General features: G+C 38.4%; 1 protein-coding gene across 1 annotated transcript in view; it reads right to left on the reverse strand.

Moving 5' to 3' along the window:
• HSD17B4 (hydroxysteroid 17-beta dehydrogenase 4) overlaps window positions 1–14,287 on the reverse strand; it is a 1,616,359-nt gene that overhangs the window by 723,450 nt on the left and 878,622 nt on the right. Inside the window, exon 13 of the mRNA XM_044059338.1 lies at window positions 1,018–1,251. Coding sequence (XP_043915273.1) covers window positions 1,018–1,251 — 234 coding nt within the window. The remainder of the gene's footprint in view (window positions 1–1,017; window positions 1,252–14,287) is intronic.

Below are 14,287 nucleotides of genomic sequence, written 5' to 3' on the forward strand. Positions count from 1 at the left end.
CTGCTATGGGATAATCAGGTAAAAAAGACCCCACACTTTGTCATCGCTATTTTAGTAATGTCTATTATGAAGAAAAAGAAAGAAACTGATGAAATAGCAAAACAAAGCTGACTTAGTACGTTAAACATGGTAGCCAGACAGGAAGAGTAAACCCCAGGAGTAAAACAAATTGGCAATAACTGTGCGTGCCTGAAATTCCAACAACATTTTAAAACAAACAACTAAAGAAGAAAGCACTGTGTCTTATTCTAAGTCATCTACACCTCCCTTACGCATTCCTGAATTGATATAATTTGTCCATACTACCTTTATGTGCAGCAGTTCCAGACTTTTAGTACCCTTTCAGAGTGCCTCTTCAGCCATAACTCAACTACAGACTGGCACTGTATGAAACGCATCATTCTTGACGCATTCAAAAAAGAAAATAAAAAGCCAATTGGTTGCAGATTGCTCAACAATTATCACAGCACAGCTGTAGCTGCAAGTGATAGCAGTTATTACTGTAACAATTTGTTCTGCTATGACTTACTGTGCAACACCTCAACAAACCAGTATGACAGCTAGGCAGTTTCATTTGCTTTACTCCTTTAGAATCAACATTTTGTGACCAAAGCAGCACATCTTTCGTGTAATGCACGTTTCAGATTCGTTATGAACATACCGCTGGTCCCAAAATGACAAGCTAACAGTCTTCTAATTTAGTACTCCTATATTATATGCAAAAATTTTGTGAAATATGAACCCACCTAACTACAGCTGCATTCTAGTTTATTGTTCTAGAGAAAATAAACTTCAGCTTTTTCACCATTTCTATGACTAAAAAGATTTAGAAGGTCGAAAATACAGAAGTATGTATATAGGTGATGCAGCGGGCTGCCAGGAACACAAGCTTGTAGCCACAATTTCCAATCGCCTGAAGCCAAAACAAGACATAACAATATAAATGCAAACAAAACATACTGGATGAAATCCAGTTGTAACACACTTCTCACACACAACAAAATGTTGCTTGCTTACCCTTGCCAAATCCATCTCAAATCCAGGAAGAGATGACAGAACACCCTGCAGGCAAGCTTGGCCAGGGATGACTCCAAATGTTGGCAGGCAAGAAAATTCCTCATTTCCTTCATATAGAAACTTCAAGTGATCTAGCTGCTTGGTTGACACGCCTACTCCCAGAGCATATAAGATAGGCTGAAGGTGAGTGTAACTATATACCACCTCAGGCAGCTTTTGCCCCACAACTTGTGCCTATAAGAAAACCAAAAATGAAGAGCATAACAGCACAAGACAATGTGATTTATAAATATTAACAAAAGTAATTAAAAAACACAGTCACTCCTTAACTTGTGTAAATGAGAGGCAAAAAAAACTTCAGGGAATGAGTGAATGTTACATTTAAGTTAATTTATTTGCATGTCATCACCTCATGTAAAATCCGAAGCTAAGCTGCATGGTTCCTTCAGAATTTCCAAGGTCCACAGCTGTGACCCTCAAACGGCATGTCCAAAAGGATGAATACGATACACATTGTATACTAAGTCCAAGACAGATCTCCCTACTGTTCTTGATTTTGCTTTACATTTTTGCCCTTTCCCTCATGCAAATTTTTGATTTTCTGGTAAATCGCTGAGGATTAAAGTCAATCAATAATATCAAACATATTATTTATTTATTTGACATTTGTTGACCGTGATAGCCTGATTGAGCTTCTGCCCTTTTTCAGTAAAGGCCCAGGAAGAAAAGCTCCACAACACATAGTACACAATAAAATATTCACAGAACAAATTAAGCAAGAAATACATATTCAGTGCAGGGTAAACACGCAAAAAGAAAAACTAAAAGGCATCTAATTAATACTCAGTACAGACTACGCTAAAAAATATTTAAAACATAATAAGAGTTAATATAAAATAAGGTAAAATAGATGAACAGAGATGTTCAAGCAATGAAAATTTGGGAAAGAGGCAGTTCAAATGGGAGATAAGTATAAAGGAGGTGGGTAAGAACAGAGGTAGAAAAGAAGAAGAATTTAAGGTTGTGTCTGGAAAGGTACTTAAGGGGTTAATATGGTGAGTTACAGTGTGAGGAGAGATAGGAGTAGGAAGAGGAGATAGTAGCAGATGACTAGCTGCAAGAGAATTAAGAGGGGAAATGAGATAAGTAGTTGATATTAAAAATGGGAAAGAGAAGGATATCAAATGGGATGCTTGCAGTGACAGATCCAGGCACTTTTCAGGTAATTTCTAAGAGCTGTCTTATATGTCTGAGGGCCATGGGAAGCTTATTCCAAGACAGGGCAGGAAGGTAACTATAGAGGTTTTGCCCTAAAGATCTTTTTTTTGCCTTGTGGATCTGTAGGAGAAATTGTTCAGAGCTTCTGAGGGAGCAAGGTGGGTTATAGAAGGAGGCAAGGGAGGAGATGCTAGGTTTATTTAGGACTGTATGGATGATGAGAAGCTGTGTATATAACAGCTGGTTTGGGAACTCTAACCAGCTGAGAGTACGGAGTGCAAGACAGTGGTGAGATTTTGTGGCAATTTGGCTGCAAATCTGGCAACCTTGTTGTACTGGTTATACGTTTGGAAAGGAGAGAGGACTGTAAGTTAGTAAGGATCTGAGCAGAGTAGAAGATGTTAGGAGGAGGATACACCTAGAAAGATGAGATTCTGGAGTTGGGGGTAAGCAACTTTTTGTCCCTATATAGTAGGCCACATTTTTGATGTGGGGTTTTTATGCAGTGGTGCTCATGGAGGTCAATTTAAGTTGGTCGTCAACAATTACACCAAGGAGCTTAGTGTGGGGTTCAGATGAGAATGGAGTGTTAAGGGAGGAGATGGTAAAAGAAGATATAAGATGATAGAGAGATTTAGGAAGGAAAAGGTGGAATTTTGTCTTTTTAGGGTTAAGAATAAGTTGGTTGTTAGTAAGCCAGGTTTCAGTGAGGTTAAAGGAGGTTTGAGTTAGGGTGAGCAGGGTGATGTTATTTCCTGTACATTACCAAATATGTCAGGTACAGTTAGTTTAGATTTTGATTTGCATTTTCTTTTAATTGCTGTTTTGGTAGACAATAGTAACAAATTAAGTAAGGTCCTACTATGTCTAAGCAATTCAGATCTTACATCCCAGATCAAAAGAATAATTTCCTTGGTTTCAACCATTTGCCACCTCAACATTTCTGACAAAGTACCCTGTACAGCACCTGAAGGAAAATCCACAGAAGTCTGCTTGGGGTATAAAAATGGGTTCCCCCTTAAGATCGTATATGTGTTTAGCCAACACCTGTAAGCTGAACATTTACGATCAACTAAGCTGCTGGTCTACAGGTGTCTGAGACTGAAAAATTCCCAGGGTTGAGGAATATGCCCTTACCCTGTGTTTGTGCAATCTTGTAGTACATATATATAATCAAGGAGTGTGAGGGGCACAGCCCCTGATGTGGGGAATGCAGGGGGCTTGTCACCCTGCATAACAGCATGTCTTAATTTTTATATTTTTAAATTTTGCATGTGCCGAGACGGTTTCTCAGTGCATGTGTAGTTGCTTGTTGGCATAAGTGTTTTCGATGGAAAAATGTCAATGTTTAGCAGAGTGGGAGGTTGGCATAATGGTTAATGTGTTTGCCTTACAAACACAAGGTACAGGGTTTGATTCTCACAGGGTACAATTGGCTAGGCTTAAAAAATGGCCCACAAAGGTAGTTAGCCTAGTACTAATCTACGAACCTATGAACCTATGCTGACATTGAGTGTATTTGGTATTTCCTACTACACCCATAAAAATGTTTAAACATTTTCAAGCAAAAATCCTAAACCTTCTGGACTGTGCTGCATACATGGGAGCCATACAAATGCCCCCCTCCCCATTGTTCCTTTGTAAACTGCCTTTCCAGGCTCTCTTCCCAACCTTCTCTAGCCTCCTCTGATCAACTGTTATATGTATCATGCAATACTTTAAATGCCCTACTAATTATCCTTTTTTACACAGCAGCACCTGTTCAAGCCTCAATTAAAAACTTTTAACCAAGGAAATTGGACTTTACAAACCCACTACAATACACGGGCCACCATTAAAATAAAGAACTACACTGAGAAATGGGATAAAATGAAAATAAATTTTAATACAATAAGTTAAGCACTTCTATCCTTCAGTTGTTTAAGACTTTATCAGAACTAAATTACTGAGCTACACCAAACATTCTTAAAGACATAACAATTACCAAAATAAATTACTCCCAGATACAACTAAAAATTTTATCCGAGCCTTTCACTTAGCACCCCCTTTTCCTTTCACTTTGCCTATACTCTGATATCAATTACTGGTAGAGAAGACCGTCTCTAACCTGCTGTCCAAACTTCTGCTTGGCCTAATCCCTCTTTATTACCTTTCCCTCTTTAAATGTTTACTCCCAATACCTTGATTCCTTTGGCAATTTTCCTAACTAAATTCCAGCCCACTCTTGCCTATATTTTTCTAACCCCCCTACTAGCAAGTCACCCCTACTGGCAACATCTCCTTTCTCCATTCCTGTTTGACTTAGCTCTTAGAATACTTCCGCCACTTTATGAATATAATATTCTGTATGGTTGTTGTTATTCTTAAGGATCTACATCCAAAATCCCATTCTCTTCTTATTTTCCGAACGTCCTCCCGGTTTTACCATCATCTCTTACCACTTTGATTTATAACCTTCTGCTCATGTCATGTATATGAGCATTATCTGTGTAGCTCTAAAATATCAGGTTATCTTAAACCACCTTGTTCTATGGGGGTGATCAACTTATTTCCCTTTATTCTTGCCTTCTTCCCCTCCTAAATAAATGTCTTTAATCCTTTATTACCATCCACAACTTCAACTTCTCATCTAGTTGATTAAAAGTTGCCTGACCTGTACACAAAACTAAAGGGACTGAAAGCATTTTCACTGCTTGTATTTTACTATCCCTATCCAATAATCAAGTGCTTCCAGTTTCTCAGTTTTAGTATTATCTTGTGTTTATTTTCTTCTTATATATCCTTAGCCATAATAGATTCCTTTTTAATCCATGCAACTAAATGCTTCGCTTTATTGTGGTCTCATAAATATGGGTATTGATGAACCAATTCACATGTGGATATACAATTTACCTTTGTTTTATCTTCATTAATTTAATATCCGAAAAAAGATTTGAAACGGACTCAAAATGTTCCAAATGTTCCACAACACCAAAATGTCCTTTTCTAAATTTATAAAGTGCAAAATAGTATCACCTACAAGCAACACTAACTTTTCTTGATTACCATACTAATTATATCCTTGAATTTGTGAATCCCTTATTTTCCTTGCTAACAATTCTAAATATAAAGCAAATAAAGGGGAAACAGGACAACCCTGCTTGGTTCCTCTGTTCAGACACAGCTTGTCAGACATGAACCCTCCCACCTTTATTCCTGCATCTGGCAGAGTCTTTTAATTATCCCTATCACTCTATCTGGAAATATAAATGATTCTGTTGTACTACTCATAAAATTCCATCTGAGTCTACTGAATGCATCAAAATCCACCAAAAACAGCAGTATTTTTTACGTTCGTCTTACCTCTGGATCATCATTGTTCTATTAATGCTGTCAAAAATGTTTGCCTCCCTTCCACAAAATCAGAGTGATCCATAGCTATCAATACTGGTAACACCTCTGTCATTCTCAGTTCCCTGTTATACTGATGAAAGTTTAGCTTGTCGAAATGCCAAACATCAACAGCTAAACTCCAAAAGGGCAAAACCGCGAATGGCCACCTAAGCAAATTTTTTCTTAGGGAAAAAATTTGCTTGGCCATTACCGAGAATTTGCCCTTTTCCCCAATGTAGGGCGATCTCGGAGTTAGTATATTTAATTAGGGGGGTGTGATAGGGGCACAGCCCCCACATGGAGGAGGTGTGGTGGGGCATGGCCCCTACATGGGGCTGTGTGGGGGGTAAAGCTCCCCACTTAATTAGGGTTTAAATGTTTTTGTGGTGTCCATCTGTCAAGCAAATTTTTCCATGGGAAAAAAATTTGCTTAGGTGGCTGTTCGCAGTTTTGCCATTTCTGACTTTAGCTGCCAACGTTTGGCATTTCGACAAGCTAAACGTTCACTGATATGATAGGGAAGCGTCGCTCTCTCAGCTAGTATACACATAATCACTTTATAATAGTTTCATACGTACTTACTACACTACTGATGAATGGGAATCATTAGAAGCTTAGCCCTGCATTCCTGGGAACTTTTACCCCTTCTAATTTAAGTATGAATAACCAAGACAGATGGGTAACCCTTGCAATGGGTCTCTATGGACCTGAATCTGAAGGGTCTTTAATTTCTTTGATAAGTACATCCACCACAGCTTTTATCCAAGATGCTGGCATCTCTCCTCCTTTTGAAGTAATTTTTAATAAAACTTTCCAGATCTTTATCACGGTTTTTCCCTCCAAACTTCCAAACGAATACCATCTGCTCTTGGAGATTTCCCTGTTGAGTGAGTCCACATTACTGTTTTATCTCATCTCCTCTTATCTTAACTAACTGTTGAGCCTTGTTTTCATCTAAAATTGTCAAAATGAAGCCTTTCTTAAATATTTCCATTTTTACCTTTTTTTGGTTTCAACACTCCTCTGCTCTACACAAACGTCTGTAACATTTTCAAAATACCTCCAACATCTCCATGGTTATGTTTTGTTGTTGTTATAAGCTCCTTAAGTCTGGCAAAAATTATTGCTACTTTTTGTTGTCAACATTGTTGCAATAAAAGTTTTTATGCTCTGGAGTTGCTATCAAAAAATAAGTGCTTAACAACAACCTTTTTAAACACATGCATATTACATAAACATTCCCTTATTTTCCATTTAGCACTCTGTAGTTGCTCCTCTTCTTGCTCTGTTAAAGTCCTTTCCTTCCCATAGTTCATTCCATTTTATTTCTATTGTATTTTAAAAATCCATTTTCATTTAACCCACTAACTGGCTATCCCTTATAAAGAAATGTATCTGTTCCTGAATAACTTTTGAATAATGTCCACTACCCATTTATTAAATCTCTTCCTTAACAGTTAAGTAGGAAGGTGTCAGTATCTCATTCAACTTCATTACCCTGCACTGTTGTCTTAGCTTTTAGCAGTACATGTTCTGAAATAGTGCTGGATTTATGTCAAAGCTTTCAATTAAATACACATACTTCTGTGAAATATAATTTATATCCAGTAGTAGATGAACCACTACCAGATCAGGTAAACGCTCCTTACCAAAAATGAAACATAAAATGGTCAACAAAAGTAAAAGAATAGGAGCAAAGCAGATATGTCAGTAAACAATTCGCAAGTTCCACAATAATCCAAGAATCTTCAAATAATGTTCACAAAAATATATTCCAAGAATCACGAAATAGATGTGACAAGATCTAAATGAATCTTTATTTCATGAGATAAGCACTTTTGCTGTATGCAGCTTCCTCAGATCTCTCAGCAACATTTAAATTCAAAGAACCAGGATATATACACATACCAATTAAACAATTAATAAAAAAGGGAAATGTCAAACCTACATGATGCATATGACAAATGACATACAACCAATACATAAAGAAGGAGAAATGTACACTAAAGTGTCCAAGCTAAACTGTGCACTCTAAGCGCTTGCATATAATCATGAATGCTCCAAATATAGCATCTATTAAATATTTATATATATGAAAAATATATATATGTATGTATAAAAATACATCTGAACATGTATATGAGAAATAAATATATAAAAAACTGTACATATGTATGCCGAATGCATACACATAAACATAAATATGTGCATGCATATAAAGTATATATTAATATATAAATAAAATTAGAAATATATACATATATATGAGACATCTAAAATGGACAACTTAAAAGACACACTCACTCATGTAAGCACTTATATGTATGCAACAAAGGTGTGGGTAGTATCAAAAATGTACAATCATTTACCTAATGTTCCTATGTCCCCTCAGCCTAGGTTTTATTGCTATCTGTTCTTCTCTCATCTATATTCTCCTCCCAGATGTGAAAAACAGCTGACATTCTTTCAGTAAACATTAACTTTTAGAAAAAGTGCACTGAGAGGCTTTAATAAACTAAATTGTTCAGCTTTGGGATTCAACCCAAGTGTAATGACTACAACAGTGAAACACGATGAACATAGTACAGTTGTGTACCTACCATAAATGTAGATGTTAGAGTGTATTCACTGTTGCAGTCTAGGTTACCCTCCCACCATCCCCCTTTTTTCTTTGCTGGGACTTATCTGTACCTATCTATTCTATACAACCTATGTGGTGTATTTACTTGCAGATGAAGGTTATGTGCATGCTTTCTTATGATCATAATTTTTACAGCTTACCTTTTTGGGGGCACCTGACATCTGGGGCAAGAAAAACTGAAGAAAATGGCGTCAGCTTCATCTTTTATACCCCTGGCACACTGACGTCAGGGAAGAGGTGACAGCAACCGACGCCGGACCAGAAATTTGGAATTCGGGCCGACTGAGAGTAGCCTGCCAGCAGGATAACCCAAGTGCAATGACTGCAACAGTGAAACACGATGAGCATCACCCTATTCAACCATAGCCTAAGTACAGGCTTCATTCCAGCAGAGTGGAGAACTGACATTGTCATCCCTTTGCACAAAGGTGGTGCCACTACTGACCCTGGAAGCTAACCCCATTAGCTTGACAAGTCTGATCTGTAAGGTCATGGAGCGTATTATTATGAACCTCATAAACAAGGACATAGGCAATCTCCAAGCACTTGACCCCACCCAGTTCAGATTTGTCATGGGCAGATCTTGCCTGTTGAACCTGGCTGACTTTTTTGAGATGGTCACCAAGGCAGTGGATGAGGTAAAGTCAGTACATACAGCTTAACTTGACTTGGCCAAAGCCTTTGACACAACCTCCCACTCAGGCATCATCAAAAAGTTAACAGAACTTGGGGTAAATCCCTATCTCATCAGGTGGGTGGCCAACTGGCTCACTGATAGGCCCCACAAGGTCAAAATAGGTATCACCACCCCCGTCAGCAGACCTGTCACTAGTGGTATCCCCCAGGGATCTGTCCTGGGACTCCTATTGTTTGGCATCTACTTCTCAGAGGTGCAGGCAAAGACAAAAGGCCTGTGGCTGACCAGGTTTGCAGACGACTGTAAGTTGGGTGCTGTCATTGACTCTCCAAATGATGTTGACATACTTCAAGAGGGTCTCACAGCAACAAATAACTGGTGCCAAAACCATGGCCTTAAGTTAAATGCAAAAAAAAATGCATCATCATACCATTTGGCAAAAACGTGGCCCCTACTGATTACCACATTAGCTGCAACCCCCTAAGCATACAACCTGTGGTGAGAGACCTGGGTACACAAGTTGACAACAATCACACATTTGACAATCATGTAGCGACAGTGGTCAGAAAAGCCTTTTACTTGGTTTATCTCATAAGTAAAGGGATTGCACCCAGAACAAAGGAGGTTATTACCTCTCTGTACTCCTCCCTCATTAGGCTAATAATTGAGTACAATGCCCCATTTGGTATGTACCTCTTCAAACACCTGTACCAACTGGAAAGGCCACAGAAATACCTTACAAAGAGAATCCATGGCCTCCAACACCTGTCCTATGTGGACAGGCTCAAATCACTATCACTCTACTCTGTATCATACAGATTGCTCAGAGGTGATCTGTGTCTCATCTACAAGGCAATCTCAGATCCTGCTCTATTAGAGATGCTCCATATCCATAAGTCTAACTGTTCACGTAGTATCCAATCGAAATGCTTAAATCTAATATGTAAAAACAAAAAATAGCCAGGGCTAGAAGGTGCAAATAAGAATTTATTGTAACAGTAAGCGTTTTCGTGGGCACACATACACCCACTTAAGCACTTTCGTGGGCACACACACACCCACTTTTTCAGACTGTTTAACAAAACTAATACACCACATTTAAGTAGTTAGCAAAATAAGCACATGATGGTCAGATGTTTAAAAAGGTCCAATGAGAAAACAATCAAACATATAATTAAAACACAGCTTAAAAAATGTTTAAATACAGATATAGTATAAAATCTGAAATTAGCAAGAAACTTTGTCCCTAAACTACATTAGTAAAATGTACATTCTAAAGATAAAAATAACATTCCACAGATAAAAATACTATCTCATCAAATTTCTTAGTTTTAGAATGCAAGCTATTGAGCATGTATCATTTAACCCTGGGTATTTGAAGGCATCTAGTTTGAGCTGCCAGTATAATTCTCGCTGCTCTAGCCAAAAAGAAAATGGTTCTCCCCTAATATGAGAACAGTTCTGGTCAATAATCCTAAAGAAGAATGAATGGCCAAGGGTTACTGAGTATATGTTTAGCTAAGGCATTCTCAGCTTTCCTGTTTCTAATAGCATATTGACGTTCAAATATGCATTCCTTAAGTGTCCTATCCGTCTTACCAATATAGAAATCTAAGCAGGAATTACACTTAGCTAAGTACACACATCCCTTAGAATTGCAGTTATACCCCCCCCCCTTGCAAACAATATTTGTATTATTAACTTGGCACAAAGAACCAGCATCTATGAATCTGCAAAAATTGCAGGCTTCACATTTAAACATACCGTTAGTCCTCAGGGTTTGTAATATATTGTTAGCTAGGAGGTACTTAAAATTGCTGTTCCTCCTACATTGGGGGTGGGGGGACCAATCTTTTCTGCACATTCTCATCCGCGTTGATAAAATTCCAATTTCTCTCCAAAATGCAAGGACAGTCCTTCAAGCATTAGGGTTCATGGCATCTTGTATTCTGCTTGGAAAAGAGGTGATAAATGAAAGAGAAAAGTCAGGGCTATGATTGACTTGGTCAGTCCTATCTTCCAGAAACATACCCAAAGAAGGGCTACTACTATAATTATTCAAGTATAGGCCCCCATCTATTTCAGACCCATTCAAAGTAGCTCTAAAGTGTCCAGTGTTCCTTTCAGAAGTAATCTCATGAATCAATTTATCTAGAAAATAATCTGGGTAACCTTGGTTCATAAATAAGGTGCATAAAAATTTACATTCTTCCTTAAAATCAACCAAGTTCAAAACCATTCTGACTGCTCTGACTAACTGGCCTTTCACCACAAATTTTTTTCTGATGCATAGGGTGTGAGCTGGTAAAATGGAGGAATAAATTTGAATACATCTCCTTTCTGTGGATGGTGGCCGCATACTTCTGTCTGAGCCTGTCCTTCTGTAAATATACATCCAGAAATGCAATTTTCTCCATATGAAAATTACTGGTAATTCTTAAAAAATCAGCTGTAGTATTGAAGTATACCAGAAATTTGTTAAAACTGTCAGCACCTCCCTCAAACTTTAGGAATATATTGTCCAGGTATCGAGTGTAATAAACTAAATAATTTGAATATAGCCTATGTTCTAGAACAAATTTCTGCTCCAAAGACACATGACCAAATTTGCGAAGCTAGCCCCACATGGTGACCCCATGGCTACCCCTTTCCTTTGAATATAAAAGGAATCATTGAACATGAAAAAATTATTCTTAAGAATAATGTCCAAAAATTCCTGGACCAGTCAGAGCTCATCATGATCGATCCCTTTATCAAGTAACACCTCTGTTACCCACTCAATACCAAGTTCCTGTGGTATTGCAGTATAAAATATCTTTTACATCTATTGTGCCAAAGTTATAAGACTCATTATACCTCAGGCCATTCATTTTTTCCAAAAAGATCCAGGAATCCTTGCAAATGTGGGTCTCAGTACTTACATACTTTTTCAGAATGTGGTCCACATATTTAGCCATGGGGTACATTATACTATTCTGGCCATTAACTACAGGTCGAAAAGGGGGGTTGCTAAGGTGAATTTTTGGGATGCCAAAGATGACTAGGATTTGGGGGCTAATATTGTTAGATAATTCAAAATATCGATAGAAATGCTTGTTTCTATGAACAGGTTATTTAAATACATCCTAATATACCTATACGCTGTATTGATCTCATTAATGGAAACTTTTTCATAATGGTCAGTATCCAACATTTCTTGCATGCATGACTTATAATGTATTTCATTCATTATGACTAGGCCCCCCACCTTTATCAGGTTTAATCAATTTAACTCCATTATTCTTCAGTTCATAAATCAATTCCTAGTTAAGTTATTAACTCTAGCTTTATCACTAAACGGATGCATATTCCTAATGTCATGCTCACATAATTGTTCAAATACTGTTAATGTAGATGAAGTATTTGGGTTAAATGTACTGGCAATTCTAAAACAATCAGGGTTAGAGTTAAAATCACCACCCTGTATAACATCTGACATGAAAAATAAAATTGTTAATAAGGAAGTTACATTTGAAGTTAAGTTCATAAGTGTCCATGAAATATCAGCAGGTTTACTGGGTACAAAAGTGTGCTCTTTAGCTAAAACATCCACTAATAAACAGTTAACATTAAAGTCTGAATAATTATAAACATTGAAGTCCCCTGTTGAGCTAGTAACAATACTAAGACAATAATTATGTGTATTATCAGTCACATTGTTATTAGCTTGCAAAATTGGATCGAACTTGCTCACCCTGTTGTCGCTAGCACTGTCAGTCCAAAAAAAGTTGCTCAAATGCCATCTCCAGTTCTGCCTGTGATTCCAATTGCCCTTCCTCCTGTTGTTCATGGGCCTGGTATGAGTCTGTTGGCCTCAGTTGTTCCCTTGCTGAAAATGTTGTCCCTGCTGGTTCTTTTGTGAGTTATTGTTAGGAACTGAGCTACTTCCCACATTAGGGTTTACATTATTCACATTGGATTTATTATTATTCACATTCCTGATGTTAACCTCTCACTTCGTCGAGGAGGTAATTCATCTTGATCTCCTGCAGGTACCTGAGCTGCAAAAGTGGTTGTTGGTCTGTTGCCATTGATATTAACTCCGATGGAAAGTACAGTTGTGTACACTTACCATAAATGTAGATGTTCAAGTGTCTTCACTGTTGCAGTCATGACTGTAGGGTTCTCCCCTGCCGGCAGGCAGTCCTCGGTCGGCCAGAATCCCAAAGTCTGGGTCCGGCGTCGGCTGTTCAGCCATGCTCCCTGACGTCAGAGCGCCAGGAGTACAAAGCTGACAACCGACGCCATGTTCTCCAGTTTTTCTTGCCCCAGATGTCAGATGTTCCAAAATGAGTAAAGTCCCATACCCTTTGCAAACACACCTCAGAAGAAGGGTGAAAAAAGGAACCACACAAAAGAAAAAATAAGAGGGGACAGGAGGGAGGGAAACCCAGACTGCAACAGTAAAGACACTCGAACATCTACATTTATGGTAAGTGTACACAACTGTACTATGTTCATCGTGTTTCACTGTTGCAGTCATGACTGTAGGGTAGAATCCCAAAGCAGAATGAAAGGGAGGTGGTCATAAAGTAGAGGGGGCGGCTATAAGACCCTGCAAGACTGCAGAAGCAAAGCCTGCCCCAGACTTAGAGTGGAGAGATAGATTGTAGTGCTTGGAAAAAGTATGCACTGAACTCCAAGTTGCAGCTTCCAAAATGTCTTTGGTAGGAAGGCAGCAGAAGTGGCAGCAGCTCTGGTAGAGTGAGTCCTTATACTCCCTGGGATTTGCTTTCCATGGTGTGAATAGCAAAATCTGATTCCATGAGCAATCCATTTAGAAATGGTCTGTTTTGAAATGGCTTTACCTTGGGAACTTGAAGCATACGAAACAAACAATTGCTCTGATTTCCTGATGTCCTTGGTTCTGTCCAGGTAAAAACGTAGTTGTCTGTGTACGTCCAAGGAATGTAAGATCCTTTCCCCTTTACTTTGAGGAGTGGGGAAAAAAGGTTGGCAAGTGAATAGTTTGATTTAAAGCCACTTTGGAAACCACCTTAGGGATGAAAGTAGGATTAGTCCTTAAAGACACCCTGTCTTGATGAAAAATAATGTAAGGTTCCACAGCCATAAGAGCTTGCAACTCTGAAACTCTCCTGGCAGAGGTCAGAGCTAACAGGATGGCTGTCTTCCAAGATAAAAACTTGATGTCAGATGTGGCAGCAGGCTCAAAAGGAGGTAAGGTGAGCTTTTCCAAAACATAGTTGAGATCCCAAGCAGGAATGGGAGGAGATCTAGGGGGCCTTAAGTTCTTAGCTCCTCTGAGAAACTGTCTCATGAGCTGGTGGGAAAAGATTGGAGGGTCTGTATTATAATGAGTAGAAATAGCAGAGGCATGAATCTTTATGGAAGAGAAAGAGAGA

The sequence above is a fragment of the Protopterus annectens genome, chromosome 17.part0 (assembly GCF_019279795.1).
Source record: "Protopterus annectens isolate FY-2018-M chromosome 17.part0, PAN1.0, whole genome shotgun sequence".
NCBI classification, from domain to species: domain Eukaryota; kingdom Metazoa; phylum Chordata; order Ceratodontiformes; family Protopteridae; genus Protopterus; species Protopterus annectens.